Below are 23,308 nucleotides of genomic sequence, written 5' to 3'. Positions count from 1 at the left end.
AGAGACAGACAGAGAGAAAAGAAAGCATTCAACAGTAAAGATGTGGAGTGGGGGAAAACAGGCTTACTGTGTTGCTGAAGGCTTCATACAGATAACAAGCCATTAAACTTAATGACCAAGTTCTTGGAGTAATACTGGTATGGTTGTTTCATGCTGCAGTTGCCTGCACAAGTTTTGGACCACTTCTGCCCTCTCCCCTCCTGCCTTTTCCTCCCTTCCCCCTGCCCACTTCTGTGAGATATTTGGTCCTTTGAATAAATCACTCCTCTTCATTTTTCATGGGCTGGTTGTCACTTCCACTGTCTGTCTCTTAAGGACAGTCCATTGGGTGGAGCTGATCTCATTTGGTGATGGTATAAAGCACATCTGAGCATTTATCTTTCCAGTGCATGCTGCTTGAAACTTCCTGTGCTGGTACTTACTAACTTAGTGAGTGTTGTGTCTTCATGGCTTGAAGTACTCAACTCCAAAATCCCTGTTTTGTTACATGTGGTATACATGGAGAGAAAACTTGGTATCTCTTCACGATTTTAATCTGGGGAAAAAATATAGAAGAAAGGGTCATTTCTAATTCCAGAGTTATCAATTTTCACAAGAAAAAAATATAGATCCTCCAACCCTTCTTCCTTCTCACACCCTCTTTTGGGACTCTTTTGGGATTCTAAACTTTGAATGAACCCCGGAGGAGACAGAGCTTGTAATCAATAGCCAGACATAAAGTCATTAAGTACAAAAGTGAAAAAGAAGTGAAGAACATGAAGAAGAAAGAATAAAAGTACATTTTTGAAATTGGATGGAAGAAACTAGACAGTGATGTGCAAACACATGAAGGAATACCACAGTAACTTAATTTAGAAGGATGTGGTAGTTGAACCCACCTAAATATTCCAAATCTTAGTCCTTGCAAGTTTTGGGGGAAACCCAGGGCAGGCTCTCAGAAGAGGAATAATGTGATCTTGATGTTGCTAATAAGCTGGTGACTGTGGAATTCTGGAGCAGCTGAAAATGGCATGAAGAGTTTACCAGAAAAATCGAAAATGGGAAGAAAGCTGTTGAGTAGAGAGAGAGAGCAATAAAATTATGTTTCAAGGATTCTGGTTCTCTTTGATATAATATGTCAAACGCTGGAAACATCCAGTCATGGGCTGTAAACAGCTTTGACAGTCTGATTGATGTGTGCATTAACTGAATTCATGACATAAAATATATGATCCTTCAAGTGCTTATTTTCCCCCATGAAAATGATTACCACGACCACTTTGCGCAGTGACATGTATGTGAACCTGTACCTGTGATTTCTCAGGCACAGTACAAAAGACAACAGTATAATGAAGAGCCACTATCTCTATCATTTATTTTAAATGTATTTGCAAATGTCAAGGCATTTAAAACAACCATCTTTTTAATAAACTTTGTGTTCTGACTGGATTTTAGTTCTTTTGTTACCCATATCTGCTTTTCTTTACTTAGGAAGTTTTGCAGTGATTCTGTTGTTTGGGGGGGAAAAAAAAGGTTGTGGGATTTTACTTCTGAGGTATTGATGTTTCATATGCATAATATTGAAGGAATGCTGCTTCAGATTTCTGTGAGTGCCTGTGCTTCCAGTGCTATGTTTTCCTCACGAAAACAGGTATCCCACAGAAGGATAACAGTTTCACTTGGCACTACCATTCACCTAAATCTCAGAAGCAGTCTCTTCAGCGGCAATCAGGAGATTGCAGCTCAGCCCTCACCATCACCAAGGTATGGCTGTGCTTTGGTGGCAGCTGTACATCAAGGATGATGGGTTTCAACATGAAGCAAGCAATTTCTAATCTCATTTGCTCAAGTGTGTTTATTGCATCTGAATTTTTGCCTTTAAACAGTACTGCCTGGGCCTTCCCAACAGAGGAAATAGGGGGGATACGTGTAGATGTAAATGGAGATGGCTGGCAATGGTTTCTAAGGGCTCTGTGTTTGGTGGGATGGAGCTGGTGCAAAGAGCAGGAATTGGAAATAGTGGTAGGTAACAGAATGGAGAGGACTCTAAGGGCTGTTTGCAATCACACTGGCCAGGGGAGCTGGAGGCAGCCAGCTGTCTAGTCTGTCTGCTTTTCTCTTCTGAGGCAGAGTTGCATGAAGTAGATCCCCATAGTGCAGTCTTTTACTTACCTAACAAGGAAAATCATTCTGGGAAGAAAATCACAGAGCAAAGGTAAATATAACAAAACAAAGACAAATAAGTAGATGTCTAATTATTTGCAAGAGATCATCCACTGTCATTAGAAAGAAAGTTCCTTCTACCAGGGGTGAGAAGGAAATTTGACCTCTATAAAGATCCAGATTCCAGATGTTTTTAAACTTTATTTTTAGCAAGCTTTATGACTGTTGAAGGCTAGAAGTTAGCAAGGCTGAACCTAGTCAATGAGACTGCACAGTACAGCAGGTAACGGTATCTTCGATCAATCAGCCAAAGCAGATAAAGATGCACTGCAAAAATTGGCCTGTGAGCCACACACACCAGCAATTCTTGGGATAAGACTTGGAGAAATTAATCAGCATTGAGGTGGAAGGTGAGGGAGATACAGGTTGATGGCATGTACCTTGTCTGTAAGATGACGGCAGGCTTTGGTTTAGTCATTCCAGATGAGGCTTCCCAGGTCACTGGAGTGCCCCTTTCTGCCTCAAAAAGGTGGAGTTGGGATGCTGTCTTCTTATTAGTGTAAAGTAGAAATCTTTGCTAGAAATAGAAGGACAGTCTCCAGGTACCTTGTTAGATACAGAAGATGTGACAATCACAGCAGCAAATAATACAAAGCATTTCATGGCTCTGGAAAGACTTGGCTGTCTCATAAAAGGAGGGCTGACAGAGATTCGGCAGCCAGAACAACTGTACTTTTCTGTGAATAAACATGCAATCAGGCACACGTTTAGAGGAGCAGTCTTGCAGCTTTCTACAAGCTGCTAATGGCAACTTGGCTTTAGACAGGAACTAGTTGCACAATGCTGTCTTTCTGTTCTAAGTACAGGAACCAGTGTCCTTGGTGTTTGTCCATTCAGCAGTGATATCTGGTCTGTGATCAGCTGCAATGCACTGACAAGCAAAACCAGTAAATCATATTCCTGACACCCTGTCTATGCAGAAAGTGACTTTGGTAAGATAGGAAGGGTGACACAAGCACAATGTGTAACCTCAGTGTTTGTGTTATGCAAAGCAGCATTTCAGTTAATGGGCTGGCTGCCATATACTGAATGTTTTTGTTGTACAGAAAGCTCAGATGGATCATGGCTGCCACCAAAATGCTCAGGTTAAATACCATGTAAAATATTTTAATGGGCATTGCATATATCTGCCACCTCATCCCTGCACACAGGTGGAAAGAGAAGAGCTGTCCTTTCCCTAGGCAGAACAAGCTTAGCTTTGCTTCTTGTACAGCCAACTCTGCTCAGAGCAGGAGTGCTCAGACCTGGTGGTGTCTGCTCAGGGTGTCAGACAGGGCTGGCAGCTCAGCCACAGAACATGAAATGTGCTCTAAGAGACACCTTGCAGAAGAGACAGTGACCTATACACCGTAAATCTGAGATACAAAGCTTGTGTATGTATAAGTGACCTCACTGGACACCATAGCAGAAACCTTGCACAAGGGGTGGCTGCATTGCTTGAGTGCACTGGGGAAGAGCTGGTCCTAAAAGGACCCTGGAGGAGAGCCAAGGGCCTGTGAAAGCTGCTAGCACCCAGCTGATGTGCAGCTGCACAGCCACAGAGCCCTGCACTTGACCACAGAGGGAGGGTCACCTTCACCTTCTCCCTTCCCATCGGCAGTCTGACTGCAGCTCACACTCAGCAATGCAGAACAAGGTTATAGCTTTTTTGGGGGAGTGTCTCTGCCCATCTTATCACACAGCTTGCCACACCTAAGCCTTTTCTCAGACTTTGTTCACTGAATCATTGACATTACCTAGGTGGGATCTGTGCTTTGAGTGAGATGTGTGGGTTTTTTTCCTTCTGGATGGTTAAGAGTGAAAGCTCTACAACAAGTAAGGAACAACAATAGTAATAAAAAGCAGTGTAATATTTTTTAAAGCCCAATAACTCTGCACTTGCTCTTGCTGAGATACACCTTGCTATGAAGCTTATGTCACTAATGGGACTGTTCATTTCAGTGAGGCAAAGCAGCAGGGACATTATAATTAATAATGCTTAACAGGAAACAAGTTATTTTGCTTGGGGCAGAAGGGCAAAAACTGTTCTCTATTATTTTTTGAAGAGTTAATTGGTAGTAGGCAAAGATTTGCTGCGTTGAGCCAGCAGGTGCTGCTTTATGACTACATTAATGTTAATGATATCCTCTGGACACATATGAAGACAGGTTAACCTATTTCTTTCTCATTACATTTCTCTGGGTGGATGTGTGTTCTGGTTCCAGTGATTTTTCAAGTGTCACCACAGAGCACTTGGACAGACAGTGACCCTGAATTTGCACAGAGGTTTGCAGGCAGTTTTGGAAAACCAGGTAACTTTTGTAACCTCCATTCACCCCAGGACAGACTTTGTAGGTTTAAAGTTGAGGGAAATGGGTAAAAGGGGCTGCTTCTCTGGCATAAAATCATTCCTAGGGGTTACATAACATTTCTAAAATTGCCTGTTTAATTGTTCCTAGGTGTGCTTAACAATAGTACCTGGGTTCTAAATGTTTATTCTCTTACTTCATTGCTGAAACCTCTCTTCTTCTGGCATACCATTAAAAGAGTACTCTGGCACCAATTTAAACCCTGGGATGAGCAGATGTTAAAATTGTGTTCCTCTAAGCAAAATGTGCCATGGCCCATCAAGGCATGATATGTGCTAGAAAAGGTAAACCAGTGCTCCACAGAGCTTGAAATTATCTCAGTTCTGTACCACTCCACATTTAAGTTTAGTTATGAGCCTATATTATCTTTTTTTTTTTTAATGCGCTTTTTGCATTTCTAGTTTGGCAAAATTACACTGTCTATCACTAAGCTTCAGACATCCTTCAAGATATTTATATCTTTCATAAGATGCTTGCTTTGCACAAGCCCAACAGCTCCAGTAAAAATCTGTGTGCCATTGTAACAGGCAAAAATGCTGTGGAAGGATAGTCCTGGGAGCTGAGTGTAGAGCTCTTTGCAAAACTCAGGTGACAGCACTACCATTTGAGAAACCCACTGGGTAAGATTGATTCTGAAAGCCAAATCTAATTTTTAATAAGATTACCACATGGGTCCTGTGCCTTACTAGAAGTCTGCTCCTGCAGATCTGGTGATAAAAAAACAGGAGAACAAATCTTGCATGCCTATAAAGACTGAGAGAATTGTACTCAGCAGTGTTTGCCTATTGGAACATGGGTACAACTCCAAGTAAGCCATTTCAAAATTTCTTGGAAGATGATGCATGAGTAATCAGAAAGGGCAGTGAGGGAAGAGTCCATATAAAATCTTAGGATGGTTACAGCACTGGTGCCACAGCCAGAGGTTTGGCTCCTTAGATCATGGGACTCTCTTTGAGAAACCTGATCTCCTGGGAGCTGATGGGGCTCTTCTGCCAGAGAAGGGGAAGAGCATCTTTGCTCATAGACTTGCCAGGCTGGAGAAGAGGGCTTTAAACTAATGTTGCCAGGGGAGGGAAACCTCAATCCATCCCACTCCTACTAGTGTGAGGCCAGTGCCAGCCAGAGATGCTCAGAGCCTGGAGAGGGGTCGCAGGTCAGCAGGAGAGCACCTGAAGAGCAGCACAATGTGATTCCAGCCACTCCAGCCAGTAAATCAGCTTAAGGGGGTGCCCATCTTAAATGTCTTTATCGAATGCAAGCAGCATGGGGAGTAAGCAAGAGGAATTAGAGACCTGTGCATGCATTTTTGCAGGGCTGTGATGGGCTGGCTTCTCTGACTGGAGCATTGGAATGAAAGAATACAGGCTCTTCAGGAAGGACAGGAGATGAGGAGGAAGTGTCAATGACCAGGAGGAGTGCATGGAGCTCCTCCTGGGGATGGATGAGGTGCCACCTTGGAGCCTTGGATCTGAATTAAAGGGAGAGCAGGGACAAGTGACATTGTAGTAGGGGTCTGCTGTGGGCTGCCTGACCAGGAAGACTGAGTGGATCAGTTCCTCTGTTGACAGGTAGGAGTGATCTCATGTTTACAAGCCCTGGTCCTTATGGGGAACTTCAAACTCCCTGATATCTGCTGGGGGAACAACACAATGGTCATAAACCATCCAGGACATTCCGGGAATGCACTGCTAGTAATTTCCTTCTCCAAGTGACAGAGGAGCCAATGAGGAGAGGTGCTAATGTTGGACCTGGTTATCACCAACAAGACTATCTGATGAGGAATATGAAGCTCAAGGGCAGCCTTGGCCACAGTGACCGCAAAACTCCTGAGTTAGAATCCTTAGGACATTGAGGAGAGCACACAACAAAATCACCTGGACTTCAGGAGAGCAGACTTTGACCTCTTCAGGGGTCTGCTTGGTAGAGTACCCTGGGATAAAGCCCTGGAAGGATGAGGGGCCCAAGAAAGCTGGTTAATAATCAAGGATCACCTCCTCCAAGCTCAGGAGCGATGCATGCCAACAAAGAGGAAGTCAGGCAAAAATGATGGGAGGCCTGTGTGCATGACCAAGGAACTCCTGGGCAACTTAAACACAAGATCTGGGTTTCCAGGTTCCTTGACAGTTCCTTGGATTTTTTACGTTGCTTTTGTGATTCTTCATGTAGCATTGTTTACAGTATAGGTCCTAGAAAGTCCTAATGGAAAACTATTTTTTAAAGGTGATTGCTTCCTCTTCTGTAGAGCTTTTAAAACAAAATGAAATGGTTAGACTCCAGTTAAACAGATCCTTATTAAAGTAGGAGCTAGTCTGATAATGATTTAAATTGGTGCTACGTGGACATCACGTTATTTGATAAGCATTCCATTATAATTAAGAAGTGACTAATAGACAATTAATATACAGGATTACACACTTAGCTAATTAGATGATTTAAACATTTTTTGTTAGATTAAAATGTACAGGATCCCATAAATCACTATTAGAGATTGTTTAATAAGCCTGAACCCTTAATTTTCTCCCTGTCAATCAGGAATGGAGCCACTGACTTTTCCTCTCACCCAGAGAGACTTGTCTCTGGAAGAGCTGCTCTGTGTTCAGAATGAGCTGATATGCCCTAAACTCCCAAACATTGCACCTGTTTGCAGGACCTCACAGCTCAAGAGCAGTCAGCAGAGACCTAATCAGTGCAGTGGTGAGGACTGAACATCACTTGGCTGACAAGCCAGCAGGGCCTCAAGTCTGTTTCCTGAACACTAGTGCCTATTGCTGTTTGGGGTTTGTGGGTATCAGAGATCAGGGACAGGGTGTCCAGCACAGCCTGGTGGCAGGCCTGCCTCTCAGAGTGTCCCAGGGAGGGCATGGGGATACCCCACACTCACTCATGGCACACCGAGGTGATTGTACCCTTCCAAATTGTCCCTGTGTATAGAAAGGACACAGAACTCCTCCGGGAGAAATGTCAGCTCTGCCTCCCTGCCCTCAGAACTGGAACAAGTGCACCAGTGATCATTTCTTCTGGTATTTACTCTACAGTGAACAACTGGCTGTTTCAGCAGCACGGAATGCTCTGTAAATTTTGATCTTTTCAGACAGAACTAGGAGCGTGACAAGGTAATTGGGCTGGTTTTTGTTGGCAAGGCTCACAGAGGTACAACACACAGAGACAGTGTTGACAGGAAATGGCTTAGAGTTGACCAAGAAACTGCACATGGGATTTGATGATTTTTTTTTAAATATTCATAGCTAAACTAGAAAGCAAGCAAAGTGAGAATGAGATCTAAGGTGGAACAACACAGCCTGACATGTCTGTAAGATGTCAGTTACTAGCAAAAGTCAAACGTTTTACTTCACCCTGTAAACAATGTGTGTATTACAATCAGGGGATAAATAAGAGTGGTGTGTAGGGCTTCCCTGCTGCCATGCTTTCATGTTCAAGGCACTTTACAAGTAAGAACTAAATTCTCTTGACAGATTGCATCAGAAAGTCAGCATCCCAACCTCATTGAGAACCTGAGGAAATGGGGCTATGGGAACAGATGACTTACCCAATGTCTAAAATAAAATTAGGATCAGAAGGAAGGTATGAAAGTAGATATTTCCCCCTTTCATTTCAGCTCTCAGCTGACCCAGTGCTGACAGGAGTATGCAGGGTTGGTGATTTGCACATGTGGTAGTTTGAAACCAAACCAGTGGGAGGCACCAAGTCAGAATAACAATTTAACAGGGAAGATTAAAGAAAAGGAAAAAAAGAAAGACTAAAAGAAAACACTGGTTCAAACTGACAGAGTCAAGATACAACCTGACTCCGTTAGTCAGGGTGGTGGTAGCAGTCTGGTAGAATGGTGGCTGCAGTCCTCTTGAAGCAGTGATCCTGTAGAAAAAAAAGGTCTGCTCTTCCTCAGAAGGTCCCGTGGTGGCTGTGTAGCTCCTGTCCTCTGGAAATCCAGAGGAAAAGACTTCTCTCTGGTGTTCAGAATCTCAGATTATATCCAGGATGGGGATGCTTGGCTCCTCCCTCTGGGTGGAGCATCTCACAATGGGGTAATGAGTCATGAGGCCAAGTGTTGATTAGGCTCATTAACAGAAGATAGTCCGGAGGGAGTTATCTCTGAGTCATGTGGCAGGACAATGATGGGCCATTAATAGAGAGATAGTCTGGGGGGAGGAGGCAAGGAAACACTGCCCCACCTGATTTCAACACCTCATGAGGATGGTGATAGAATACACTGCAACCCAGGACAGCACAACACTGAGTGTGCACAGGTTACACTGAGGCACAATGGCAGCAGCACTGTGAAGTCCCTGGAAGGACAATTAGTCCAAATAGGTGTTGTCATAGGTGTGTCCCTCAAGCAATTTATCTGCCTGAAAAAACCCTGGAGTTTTTCTTTACTGATTTTCACACTGCTGACCATCTCTTCCTGGGCAGAATACTATGCTATCACCACCTCTCCCTCCAGACATTTCACTGCCTCAAAAACTGAGAAAACATAATTTTTACTCCCCACCCAGTTATTGACATCAGGAGATGATCCAAGAGCACGCAAATATGCAAGAGTCTTTTTAGTGACTAGGTGGGATTCACATCCAGGCTTAATGCCCCGGAGAACAGTGGGTGAGTGTGTGGTGAGACCAGCCTGCACTGACATGAACAGAGGCTGGCATTCCAAAAGCACAAACGTGCTTGGCATGGTAGAAAGTGGCAGCAGATGCTTTTGGTTTTATCAAATAAAGATTTGGGAATATACCATGCTTTTTATTAAAAATACTCCAAACAGATTATTTTGACTTCAGGCACTTTACCAGACCTTCTAACCCAAAAGCAAAGGATGGAAAGGGATGACATTTACTGCAGACAGATGCCACTATCTGTAATAGAAAGAAGGCTGGTATGGGGTCTTCAGGGTCCTTCTTGCAAGACCTTCATGGCAGCAATTCAGACCTTGCACTTTCCTCCAGCTTTCAACCCATCACTGGACAGTGACCTCTTGCACCCCAGCATGGACCATGGAGAATATTATATGAGTGTATGTAGGATCACACACTTCTTCCCACTGGATCCTTTCTAGAACCAGATAACCTCCAAGAAGAAGGACAGCAAAGTCAGCTGACCAGCCTGCTATAAGGTATGCAGGTAGGATGGGGAAAAAGGCTTTGGTTCCAATTAATATTTAATTCTTTGTACAGTGAAACATTTTTGAGAAATTGAGTGGTCTGAAGCTGCATGGACAAAGCACTCAGCTGGAAAGTTATTTCAAATCCTTCTTACAGAGCAGGGGTTACTTGTCTCTTGGCAGGGAGTGGAACACACTCAGCATTATTTCTGCCTTTGTAATCTTGTGAATGACATCTCAGTCCTTTTGAGGGTCCAGCTCAGAAATCAGTGTAGCTGCTATAAAAAATTCTGCCATGAGCTCTTGCAGCATTTCCAATTCTGATGTGTGCATAAACACATCTGATGATATTCACTAAATTTGATCCAAAAGTATTGGCATTTGAATTCATAATTTTCAGCAAAAAAATGACTTGGCAGAAGAACTCTACAAAACTTTAAGGAAAATACTGCATAAGAAAAGCAAAGGTACACTCACTATCAACTTAGCTCTCCATGGTTCTGGTGAAGCAGGCTTTGCCTGCTGATTAGTCCTGTGCTGCACTTCTCTCTATTAATTCAGTTTCTAGTCAGCTCTTAGACCTTAAAATGCTCATCAAAGGTCACTTTCAGTGTCCATAGCCCCAGTTCTGCAGAAGTTCAGAGTGGACACTTCAGTCATCTCTCCTGAAAACTGTCTGCACTGGGTAGCACCCTTAAACTCCCATCTGATGGCAGGACAAGCACAAGCAGCCCATGATAAAATCTTTTTTCTTTTGAGGACATTTTTCTGTTTTCCTGTACAGGATCCTGGAGCTCAAATAAAGAAGGATGCTCCCTGGGGAGTTGCCATAGTAACCGGTGATGTTTTTTTTGTTGTCTAAGATTAAATATAAGCAAGGGAGCAATTACAGAGAAGGATTTTATACCTGAGTTTATAATTTTCATATAACACCAAAGCTGAACTGTACCTCCAAGTTCCTAAAGCAACAGCAGTCACCTTGAGGCTGACGTCAACTTGGTAATTTTCACTGGAAAAGAAATTAAATGCTGTATTTATTATTCAAGAACCCTGATTGAAAAAAAAAAAATTCCACTTCTGAAAGATGTAGCAAATAAGAAAGACTACATTAGAAATGTAAAGATGTGGAAGTGGGAATGGCTGCCTCAAATAATATCTAAACCTGCAATGCATGAATGCCCTGTATATTCTATTTTCTTCTTAATAGGGTTCAGTTATAGTCTGCTCTTAAACTTATAGTCAAAGAAGAACTTCATGTTGTCCTTGGAAAAAAACTTCAACTCTCACAGTGCATACAAGGAAGTGATTTTTGAATGTGTCTGGATCAGTTCAGCAACAAACATAATCTGAAGATTCAGAATAAAAGCAACATTTCTTTTAAGAGGGTGTGATGGAGAAAGAATCCATCCAAACTGTTCTCAGTTATGAGCATCAAAGGGAGATCGGGAAGTCTGGGTTCAGGAAAGGGCATGGGAGCCGAGCTAGCAGAAAGGTCATTTCCATGAGAAATAACCCAGAAGAGCAATGCTGGGAAAAACCAAAGCAAATCTTGTGAGGACAGCGGGGAAGGAGCGCAGAAGTGAGCTGTGCAAGGAGGCTGTGCAGAAGTTCCCAGCCACTGGTCGGGGGGCAGGTGGCTGCTGCTGGGGCAAGGTCCCTGCCTGTGCTCACTTCAGCCTCGGTCCCCTGTCCCCTGCTGTACATCCCGCCGCCTCTGGACACCCCGGCAGCAGCGAGACCGGGCTGCTTTGCTCTGCTGTGGGGAGAGGGAACACCGCTGGCCTCGCTGACAAGGTGAGCGTGTGCTGGGTGAGTAATGTAGTGCTCCCAAACTGCCCAGCCTGTCTTGATTTGGTGTGGCTTCCCCCCAGCTGGCTGCCTTGCCCATCCACCCAGCTGCCCAGCATTTCCTGGGATTATTCAGAGATGGGGGGAAAATTTATATGGGAGGCGTTGTGAACTTGAAGTATCTCTCTGAATCCTGGGTTGATGACTCCCTTGCAGTGCAAAAGAGCTGACAGAGCCATTGTCAAGTTTAATTGTCCCCGAGATAATGTCCTTCAAAGTCGTATATATTATGCATTTCAGTTTATCCTGAAAAAGTGCAGTCTAAACACTTTATCTGTAAGTGACTTCAAGAACTGTAGCTGCTTGTCCGTGATAGGCATGTGGGTCTGGGCTTCTGATGCTGATGTGTTCTGCATCTTCCCTGGATACTTAGGGGTCTGTTCCCTCTGCGGCTGATTTGCCCCCTACCCCTTCACCCACCATGTCCCCATTTTGGAGTTGTTGGGGAACACAATGGGAGTGGGCACCCTGATGGTATGGGATGTATTGGAAAGGCTGAAGGGGAAAGGGTGCAAGGGAGGGACTAATGCATGGCTCCGGATGTAGTGTAAGTGGAAACAAAAATGTCCAAAACAGAGTCTTCGGGGAAATCCTTTTTAGCAGAGGAATGGTATTAGGAAAACACAAGTCTGACATGAGCTAAAGCAGCAGATGACATGGAAGACAACCCTGAAATTCAGACGTAAACAGGTTGCAATAAAATCAAATGTTATTGCAGACAGATCTATATTGCAATAGCTCTCTCCTAAATGAAGGCATTTTGGATTTTAAATGAAGCAGTAATTTTATGAGTGTTTGGACAAGCTTGGGAAAGGGGTGCAGGATGCATCTATGGATGTTGGCTCTCAGAAGTAAGTTGGAGGAGCCTGGACATGCAGTGCTGTTTGGTGGAAACGACAGGGACAGGGGAGAGCAACAGGTTTTGAAAAGGAGAGGGCAACAGTAGGACAGGGGGTGCACAATGGGACAGCAGAGCTGGAGGCTGTGAGGGACTTGTGGGTGGTGGCCACCCTCTGCTTAATGCCTGGGGTAGAGATATGAGGGCAAGATTCATGAAGGTAAAACTCTCCTTAGAGACAAAGGCAGAACTGGGTTTTCCAAGGGACAGCAGGGGAGCTGGGAGACCTCAGCAGGGGGAGAGGAATAGACCTGAACAAAATTCGACAAGTAACTACTTTTTTTGGTTTTTTTTAATCTCGAAAAAGCCACATTTGTGCTGTTAGAAACACTATGCAGAAACCCTGAGAATCCCAACAATTTGGTTATGAAAACTAGTTCAACCTCAGTTCAAATAACTTGATCATGAAAATCACATAAATTAAATTTTGGTTAAAATGCAGAAAATAAGATTTTCTTTGGCACAAACCAATAATTGTTTATTGGTTGGGTGGTTGCTTTTTTTTTTCCCATGTAGAGGACTGAAATCTTTAATTTGCCCCAGTTCACCCAAGGCTAGAAGGTGATTTAAGCTGCAATATTTTGGGTAGAGGGAAGGGGGGAAGAGTGTTCAACAGATAAGTCTGAGGTTTCTGTGTCTGAAATGAGAAGCATTAGAGGTTTGGCCCTGCAGAATGGAATTTAGAGATGAGTTTTCTGATGATGTGAAAAAGAGGCAGATGGACTGTAGGAAAAAGATAAGCAATCACTATTGCAGGGCTAGAAAGCAAGAAAAATAACAGAGCTATCAAAGAATATAAGGAGAAAGAGTGACAGGAGAAATGAGAATGAAAGATGGAGAATTATCTATGGGTTGTGACAGTTTTTGGACCATGGTGATGGGAGCTTGTCAAAAAACCATGCAAAGTGCAACAAAGCTGTCTTGGTCTTGATGTCTCGAGGCTTTGGTTTGGAGTTTCAAATGATCTGTGCATATTGTGGATTTAAAGATCAAAAAGCAAAACTGCCACAACATTTTTGTGGCATTCTGTTAGCACAGGCTACTCAGCATCAACAAGAAAAACCTGCTCTCAAGGCCAGTTTTTTCTATGAACCTTTAAAAATGCTTTATTTTGAAAAGTTTGTTTCAGCCTCATAACAATTTTTAATGTGCTTGTGTATCAGTCATTTGGGAGCAGGCTATTCTGAGGCAGAAAATATTCTTGCATTTTACTCCCTTACAGGTCTGTAAAAAATGAGGTAAAGAGACAAAGGAAAAGTCCATGTTTCCAGACAATAGCTTTTAGTGCTGCCATAGAGCTGCTTTATCTACCGACCCCAGTTTTCTCAGCTTCTACCAGCTAGGTGTCTGGTGGATTCCTTACCTTTCAGCATCAAAGGGGTAACAGGGTTAGCTGTGAGAACTGATTTATTTGCTTGTTCCCGTCATTAGTGTAGTTCAATTCTGATTTGGGATTTTGGCAGTAAATCTATGCATTCGTGTTCCCTGTTCTTTCAGTCCTAATCAAGCTTCTCCAGCCCCACTGTGCCACCAAGTCCTTGGCAGTGGTCAGTGGCCTCTTGAAGAAGTCCTGGAAGAAGCTTTTTCCCACAGTCCTCCTCAGTTTTCTAAAGAATGGCCATGTCTGCCTTTGATCAGAGGAACCACAGCATGCAGTGTACAGAGCCTGAGACAGAATACAGCCCCCCTCGGGTGAAGCCAAGGGGTGAGATGTTTGTCTTTATTGATGGGAAGTGGCTGAATGACATCTACTGCCAGCCACCCCTTCCTTCCCACCAGAAACTCTTTAGCAAGAAGGCACAGAATGAGTGGAGCATCTGGGAGGAGAACAGAGCACTCTGGCAGGAAAACCAACTCCTCTGGATCAAAACCAGGATGCTCTGGGAAGAAAACAAGGCTCTAAAATATCTCCAGTCACAGAACAAATCTGTCCAGGTAATTTACACTGACACTATTCAGCAAAGCCTCAAGAACAAAAATAAGCCATTTCCACTCTTCCGAGACGGGAACACAGGCCTTCTGTTCAGCCCAGGAAACAAAGCTCTCCAGGCAGTCCAGGAAAAGAATAAAGTCTTGGAAGATTTCCAGCAGGAGAATGAAACACTCCCTGTTACCTGGAAAGGCCAAAAAGCCATTACAGTCCATGGAGAGAGCAAAGATGCCAGCTCAGGTCTTCAGAAGAACAGTGACACCATCACTGCTGTGGAAAAAGGTAACCCTGGCCCAGTCCCCCAGCAGAAACATGAAGGTAAAAAGAAGAGAACTACTCCAACCCAGAGTAAGATCGAGTCTGTCCCAAGTATGCAGGGTGAGCATGAAATCCTCCGGCTTCTCCAGGACTTATGTGAGCTCCTCCACACCTTCCTGAAAATGAACCATCCTCCTGGGGAGAAACAGTGCTGTCACAATCTCTATGACGTGAACAGATCCTTCCAAGAAGATTACAATAAATTAAAGCTGCAGCTGAATGCTGTGAAAAACACTGTGTCAGACATTACAGCTCAAATGGATATGTTGGAAAAGGAGATCATTGCCGTCACTTCCCCAGTGTATGAAGAAGCAGGACAGAAGCTGGCAACTGAGCATCAGCTTGGAGAAATGTGCTAAGAACTGCTAGTGCAGTTCCTGGAAATCTTCTCTCCTGTTTTCAGGAAACCTAATAAAATCCCAATAGATCCTGAAGATATCTGGGGAACATTGTATCATTCTGAAACTTTCTTGCACTACTTAGATATATTTCACCTTCTGGTTATATGGTGTGGGTGACTGTCATGAATTTGCCTAGTGTGAGGAATAATGTTTTTCAACATTTTTTTTCAATGTTTCTGATAATAAGGCCTAGATTATCAGAAGGTAATTGCTTGAGGACCTCAGCTTTGATTACAGTGAGAACTATGGGTGCCATCTTGTAGTCCAAGGACATACTCACAGTCTCTGCTAAAAAAGTATTGATAAATAAAGGAGGATCCTTCCTCCCAGACTGCATGGTGGGGCCACAGGAGAGAATGGACCAGGCAGCAGGACTTCTCCCACACAGAACAGTGAGGTCCCTCTTGATTTCTTGGATAGTCAGATGAAGCAGGTTTTTAGCTGCCCCAGAGCAAGCAAGTAGGTTGCCAAAAGCAGCGTTTTGATGGCTGTTCCATGACTTAAGCCAGTATTTAGAAGGGCATCTGCTCACACTCTAATGGACAAGCCAGACTCCAGTGATCTGCTGACACAGGAGATGAGAGCCGGTTGATATGCTCAGGTTTGAAATTCTGATCTGGTCTCAATTGTGTGACCAGAGTGGCTGGAAAGGAATTTTCCTCTCTCTTGGACAGTCCAGATGCAGTGCACTTTGTCACAATCTTTCAGGCAGAATATGGCAGCCTTTGGGTAATCTGACAAGACAGATGCAGGGCGACTTCTGCAGAGCAATTGTAGGAGCATTACTGTAAAGCAAAGGAGAGGTTACAGTGAGGTTTATCTCTTGCAACAGGACCCCAAAAGCAGGTTTTCACTCTAGTTTAAGTGATTTGGCACCGAATTACCTAAAGCATGAACTATCTTTCACCTTGTATTTCACTCATACAACACCATGCCAAGTACAAGTGATGACTGTTTACTTCAGAGGCTTAAAACAGCAGGTATTTTCTTCTGCTGTTAGGGCTTTGGGATGCTGAGGCAAATCTCTCATGCATGAAGTTAAAGGGCTGGCTCTCAGTGGTGCAGGTAGGGCTGCATCTGTAAGAATCAGGTGAGAAGAAGAGGAGCAATGTTCATTAATAGGTGGATGTGCAGACATCAGCTGCTCCTGCTTAATGACAGGATCACAGCTATAAATAGATAAATACCTCAGCACTATGCTGGGGAACATGTTGATGCTTCTCTGCCTCCAGAAATGCTGCTTTTCTCTTTGCCATCTCCCTCACTGGGTTTGAACTTAATGTTTGGTAAGAGGAGAAACAGGACTATGAAGACCCTAATGCAGAGGTTCAGAGGGGGGTGGCAGCAGTAAAAAGCTCTGATCATGTGTTCATATCTTAACAAACTAATTTGTGTCCTGTTAGAAGAAATAAACCATTCTTTTGCCAGTGGTCAGGATACTGACTCCTGCCACATCTCTATACATAGGCAGGAAAGACACTTAGGAGTGCATCTTTCCACCAGGCATTTGGGAGGAGACATCTCATCTCATGTCAGGTGTCCATCCAGGACAGGACGTCAAGATCTCAGCTAGTCTCCCTGGGCTTCCTTTCTATCGTGTAGGAAGGAATGGGCACGTTCAGGCTGTGATTTATCTGACTCCTATTAGACTAAAAGTAGGCTGTGTCACCAGCTGGAGTCCCTCGTTTCCCTCTGTTGCCTCTATAATTACTTCGAGGACAATTAGCTCCAACTTAGACATTTGGTTTGGAGGTCTCAGAGTGAGAAGCTTGGCAGTCCCAGGCAGAGGCGGCGCTTCATCAAGTGGTGAAGTGGCACAAGCTGGGGAGTGTGTCCCAGTCCTTGGCTTTGCTTTCTGTGAGATGCCTTCATTAAGCAGCTGACTCAGATCTCTCCATTGTGTGGAGAAATTATTACTTTGTGAATAAAATTGAGTTAGTTTGGGCAGAGCTTAAATGTCATGAACACGTGTGGGATCCTGAGGGGAACACACTACTTCTGAATGCTAACGATGTTCCTGGAAGGAATTAAGTTTTGTGAGCCCTTTGCACTCTGATCACTTCTTTGGATCTTTGATCTTCCTGGTTATTAAAAAGTCTATATCTGGCACATGTTTTTTGGCGTCTCTCACAGAGAAGTTGAATTGCTCATTCCTTGAAGGTTTCTCCAGACTGTCAAGTGAGATGACAATGTCCATAAATGACTGCCCAGCACTTAAACTTGCAGAGAACTCTGTGCTATTCAAACTCTCATAATCCCAGAAGGTACCAAATCTCCTGTGCTTATTTGGTTACAAACCAGGGTGAGTTGGTGACAACAGTGGAGGATCATTTCTGGTTGGTGCTGGAAAGGCAGATGATCATGAATATTTCTGGATCTGTTAGTGCTGTGGGGACAGATGGTGAGATTTGACAGGGTTGCCTGTGGAGTGCCACAGGACTGTGTGGGGAAGGTCCTAAGCACTGCCCATTTTCTTCATTGTTCAGTGTCCCCAGCCAGTGCCATTAACTGCTTCAGTGGGGCCGTCCCTACAGGTCTCCATCTCTAGAGTGTGTGCTGATGAGAACAGTTGCACTCACAGCTTTTGCACACTATTTCAGGTACAAATGGAAGAGAAGTGCAGCAGCAGGTATTTACAGGAAGAACTTATTAATTATCATAAAATTTAGGCAGATTTGGGGAAAAAATGGGAAGGGTAGGTTTAATACGTTTTCCTGGTCAATTCACTGGTTTACACATCCTTGGAAACTGGTAGCTATTCTGCCTTGAAATGGATGGAGGTCATTTGTATAGTGCATAATTTACCTTTTGCAGAGAGACAAACTTTCTATCTCTCTCCTTATTGTTGCTGATTAGCTCCTTATTTTTGCACTACTCATCTATCAATACTATTTTTGGAAAGCTGGATTTTTGACAAGGTCACCATCAGCCTCTTACTTCCCTGTAAATTGGATTATTTCCTCTAGCTGGGCTCTGTGCAAATGCTGACTTCCCTGTTCTCATTTCTAGACAGTCTAATACATCTGGGTTTGTACTGTCTTCATAGAACACTCACCCTGGCCTTTTTTGCTCATCTTAGCAGCCCCACCACATCCTCCCATCCCTAAATTGCAATTTAGGAATTTTTTCAAAGTGTTACGAGCTTCCTTGAGCCCTGGCTTGCTCCTGCTAACTGCTGAAGACAGTTTTCCCAGAGTTTTGCTTGTGATTTCATGAGGATGTACTACAAAAGCTGTGGTGCTAGCCAAAAGCCATGCTCTCCATGGTGGTGCAGGCTGTTTGTTGGTGTTCTCAGCAGCCCAGTTTGTTCTTTCCCAGCCGGTTCCCAGCCAGTTCCAGTTTAGCTCAGAATTAGCCATAAGGGTACATTTGAATGCAGGATATGGTGGAAGTCTTTCACTCAACCTTTTGGCTGTACCATGACCAGTCCTCTTCTTTGGCGTCCAATTTGAGAACAGACTACTCAAAATATTCTTTCAGTGAGAGGCAAAGAAGAGAGGGAGTAACTCCTTGGATAAGTTTCATGAAGAAATTATTTCTTACAGTGGCCATTGGCTGGTTTTAAAACAGACAGCTTTAAAACTTAACCACATTTTCCAAAGTGGTATTCATCTCACCTAGGTGGAGGCACTTAAATGAAAGCAGTAACTGAGATCCATGGCCACCTGAGGTAACTTCTGCAGCTGGTAGAGGTAGGCAGGAGTGCCAGAGGTACAGGTCTTTTCCCCGCCGACTGCAGAGAGCCTGGAGTGGCCAAGGTTAGGTGGGAAGAGTTGAGACCTTAGAGATGGTCACATCACTTGATGAATGCCTGACAGAGAGTTTTGGATGGAACTAAGGGAAAAAAAATGTGAGTTTATGACTTTTGGAACAAGGGGCAGGAAACTCAGGAGGAACACTAGGATGTTGTGGGGTTATGCAGGGAGAAAATTAAAAGGGTGAAATCCCAAATAGAACTTAATCTGGTTACTGTTATAAAAAATGTTTCTATAAATTCATCAGCAACAAAAGGAAGGCTAAGGAGAATCTTGATCCTTGGGGGAAACATTGTGACAAAGGATGAAGAAAAGACTTTGGGTACTTAATGTCTTCTTTGCCTCAGGCTTTAATAGTAAAATCAGTTGTTCTTAGGGTACTCAGCCCTCTGAGGTGGAAGACAGGAACAGGGAGCAGAATGAAGCCCCCATCATCCAAGGGTGGATGGTCAGTAACCTGCCTCATCACTTAGACACACGCAAGCATATGAGGCTGATTGGAACCCACCCAAGGATACTGAGGCAGCTTGTGGAAGTGCTCACCAAGCCACTCCCCATCACTTACCAGCAGTCCTGGCTAGCCGGGAGTCAACTCTCTAACCTCCAGCCAACTGGAAGGAGGGTCTGGGGAACTACAGGCCTGTCAACCTGACCTCGGTACTGGGAAAGGTTATGGAGCAGATATTCTTGAGTGTCCTCACATGACACATGAAGAACAACCAGGGGATCAGGCGCAGCCAGGACACATTTGTGAAAAGCAGGTCCTCCTTGCTCAACCTGATCTCCTTCTGTGACAAGGGGACTTGCTATTGAATGAGAGCTTTGGCGGATTGATGCCGCGTTTGTCCCTACTGGGTCCCTCGTGGACGGCTTAGGCGGCACTCTGCCAGCACCCATGGGTGCACACGATCTCACCTGTGCAGGTGGTTGTCACACACACAGCCTATGCACGGACCGGAGACAAAGAGGCGAGAGGGGCTCTCTGCATGCAATTCTGAGGCATTTAATGGCAACACCCCAAAGGGAACAGAGGCAAGAAGAACCCAGAACTGAACACCTGCGCAGGTTTTATCCCAAAAACTCCCAAAGGTGGGCAGAGCATCCAAAACCAATAGTCTAAGGGCTGGGGGGAGCAGAGGCAAGGTTGAATGGCATAACAGGGGCCAATGGGAAAAGGGATGGGAGGGGGAGAGGGCGAGTGACCAGCAGAATCTAGACAAAGGCAGAACTTTCTAGCACAGCGTTGTAGGGAGAGATCACTTTTAGGGTAACTTGGGGCATGTAAAGTGGACTTAGCCACCACAACAACTTGCTTAATAGCTGAGGGAAAGGCTGTTGTCTACGTTGACTTTAGTAAAGCCTTTGAAACTGCTTTGCACAACATTCTCCTAGAGAAACTGGCTGGTCATCGATTGGATGGGTGCTGGGTTATAAACTGGTTGGATGGCCAGGCCCAGAGAGTGGTGGTGAATGAGTTACATCCAGTTGGTGGCCAGTCACTAGTGATGTCCCTAGGACTCAGTATCAGGGCTGGTCCTGTTTAATATCTTTACTGATGACCTGGACAAGGGGATGGAGTGCACCCTCAGTCAGTTTGCAGAGGACACCAAGTTGAGTGGGAGTGTTGATGTGCTGGAAGGCAGGAAGGTTCTGCAGAAGGATCTGAACAGGCTGGATAGATGGGCTGAGGCCACTTGTGTGAGGTTCAACGAGGAAAAATTCTCGGTCCTGCACTTGGGTCAGAACAACCCTATGCAGCCCTAGAGCCATTCATGCAGCCTCAGAGTTAGGGATTAGGCACCAAACATGTTTTTAGCATTGTGTCTGAGGCTTCTATCCTGTGCCATATGAAGCCTGTGGCAAAATTCCAGCTGAGCTGAGCGTCAGCAGGGCAGAGGATTATAGGTAGATTGCACAAATAGTAAGAGCAAATCTCTCCAAATTTGTTGCAAATACATACCTTTTGGTTTTTCAGCCTTTCTGGGCCTCTGGTTTAATAGATTTTTTTATGCTTTTGGTGCAAAAGGTAAAATCACAAAACTTTCAAATCATCAGAAAAATATAATTACCAGAAATGTTTTCCAAATGCAAATTGAACATCTTCCTTTTGATTGTGGGCTATGCCAAAGCTCTAACATACATCTTTGATCTTATGGCAGTGTCTGGAGAAATTATGGGATTCTAATATGGAATAAAAGATTCTCATCAAGACTTCTAGCTTTAGGAAATTGTTTAATCTCCATTCTCAGTGGCTGTTTCTTTGTTACAGCTGTGACTGAAGGGTCCCAAGTGCTGGAAAAACAGCTCACCAGCTCAGAACAAAGCTGATTATGTAAATTGTACATTAAGATTCAGTTTCAATTTAATTTTATTCTGTAAATAAATATCCCATTAACATCCATCTGTTAAAAGTCAGGTAAAACATCTTCAAAACCTCCATTGCTATGACAGATGTGACTGTACCATAAATAGCAATGGTGTGGTGGTATGAGGATGTCAAAGTATGAACTGTGCAGCACGTTTTAAGAAGTAACGAAGGTGATAACATTTAATTATAACAAAAGAGACCTTGTCCGATTGAGACAGACAGGGCTTCCATTTGTGTTGCTCTGTTTGCATTATGCAAAATGTTTTCTCTGATCACCATCTCCAAGATCACCAATAATTATAGCTCATTAATTCACTTAAAACACAAAAACATTTCAGCTGATGAAGGTCATTACTGAATTATGTCCAAGCCTTTTGCTTAATATCTTTTTATTTCAACAGCTTACTTGAGCGTAGTCATTTTCCCTTGTTCTAGCTGGTACTTCACTGCCAACACTGTTAATAGATTGTACTGATCAGGAACAGAATGATGAATCCTGTCAGGTTTTCTAAATTAGTCTTCAAAGAGTATGAGAAGGTTCAAGTGCTCTTAACCCATAGCTATTTTTAACTATTTTAAAAGTCAGAGATTTCATATGCACTGCAAAAGAGCACTTGACAAGGCAGAAACCAGGGGATTGGAGCAAATTTCACTTGTACTGGAAGTATAAAACTCTGTGTGTGTGTCAGCTGGAGATTAGGAACAGGTTCTGATATATTCTTAAATGTCCTGAAGGAGGAATTGTAACATTGTAACATTGTAACATGCCAATTTAATTTCATAAAGAGAATGGAAAATTATTTTCTATGTCACACACTGTAGGGAATGGTTAGAGGTAGTGCATTGCTGTACATCTCCAAGATGGAACAAGCAAGGAGAAATTACAATTCTTCAAGGTACTATCAGATTTGAGCACAACCTTCCAGTGCTCTGCTATTCTACCTAAGCTCCTTGTTCATGGAAATCTGCACCATATGTGCAAACCCTTCCTTCTTGGCAGAAGCTGGCCTTAGGCATAAAATGACACGCCTGTAAATACCTAATTGTTGATACAACAAAATGCCATATGCCACACAAAAGCTGGCAGTCTAATTGCCAGTAAAACCAGTGTGCATTAACACTGTATTGAAACCTTTTTATCAGAGCAAATAAAAGCAGAGTCTGGTACCAAGTTTCAAGAAGGGTTTACTGCTCAGTTTTTTTGCAAGTCCAAGACAGCTCAGTGGTCCTCCAGGTATCAGATATCACATGTATGTTCCTGTCCATTTTTCCAAAGAAAGTGTGAGGTCATGGGGACTGTAGATGCAACTGAAGAATATGACTGATATTACAGGCTCTTCCCATGCACCAGTACACAGAAATTCTGTTTTGACTGTACATTTTCTCAGCTATCTTAGGCTTTTATCATCAACTAGATTTTACAGTGGTGTGGGTGTTGGGCAAGGAACAGATTTGATCACCTCCCATGTTCCCAGCTGTCACAGGTGAAGTTGGATTAGAAAAGGGAGGTTATCCCACCCCACCAGGCCAGAGCTGGTTTGTGCCGGTTTGGCCAAATCTAGAAATATATCCTCTGAGAGAGGGCAGGCTATAACCACCCCTCCCCCACCAGGTTCGGGAAAAAATAAATTTTCCTCGAAGGAAAGTGAAAGAGATAAAAACTATTTATTGAACAAACACACAGGAAAAGGAATAATGATGCTAAATAATAAAATTTCTCAATCTGCTGAGAGAAACCTGGGAAAATTTCAGAGTCCTTCTGTAGATCTCTCTCTCCCCCTCCTTGGACCTGGGATGGGGTGGTGGGCCCACCTCCAGGGCCAAGGCCTCGGTGGGAAGTCCTCCCAATGTATTCTGATGTTGAAACAGTCCAGCAGAGAGAAAAGGAAAAAAAAAATGAAGTTCCAGGAAAACAAAAGTTCAACTCTCCGAAGGAAAAGGAGCTGAGGAAAAAAACTGTCAAAAGCTGTCTGGAAAGAAAAGCAAAACCAGGTGCTTCCCTTCCCTCTTGCTCTCCTGGGCATAAGGACCTCTAAATGGTCCCAAGATTTGCTGTATTTCAGCAATTCAGGAAGTTGTTGGATAAGGGCTATGAACCATAGAATCATTTGGGTTGGAAAGGAC

General features: G+C 43.7%; 1 protein-coding gene across 1 annotated transcript; it reads left to right on the top strand.

Annotated features, from left to right (window-relative positions):
* The first annotated feature begins 11,067 nt into the window (after positions 1 to 11,067).
* CBY2 (chibby family member 2) lies at positions 11,068 to 19,953 on the top strand. The gene is made up of 2 exons (XM_010405649.4): positions 11,068 to 11,460; positions 13,910 to 19,953. The coding sequence occupies exon 2, from the start codon at positions 14,027 to 14,029 to the stop codon at positions 15,017 to 15,019; it is 993 nt and encodes a 330-aa protein (XP_010403951.1). The 5' UTR covers positions 11,068 to 11,460; positions 13,910 to 14,026; the 3' UTR covers positions 15,020 to 19,953.
* The last annotated feature ends 3,355 nt before the right edge of the window (positions 19,954 to 23,308 follow it).

Source organism: Corvus cornix, chromosome 1, assembly GCF_000738735.6.
Source record: "Corvus cornix cornix isolate S_Up_H32 chromosome 1, ASM73873v5, whole genome shotgun sequence".
Taxonomy (NCBI): domain Eukaryota; kingdom Metazoa; phylum Chordata; class Aves; order Passeriformes; family Corvidae; genus Corvus; species Corvus cornix.
Note: the sequence above shows the minus strand (reverse complement) of the source record. Positions and strands in the feature narration are given on the sequence as shown.

Coding starts and splice junctions, on each gene's coding strand:
- CBY2 (XM_010405649.4), top strand. CDS start 14,027: ATGGCCATGTCTGCCTTTGATCAGAGGAACCACAGCATGCAGTGTACA.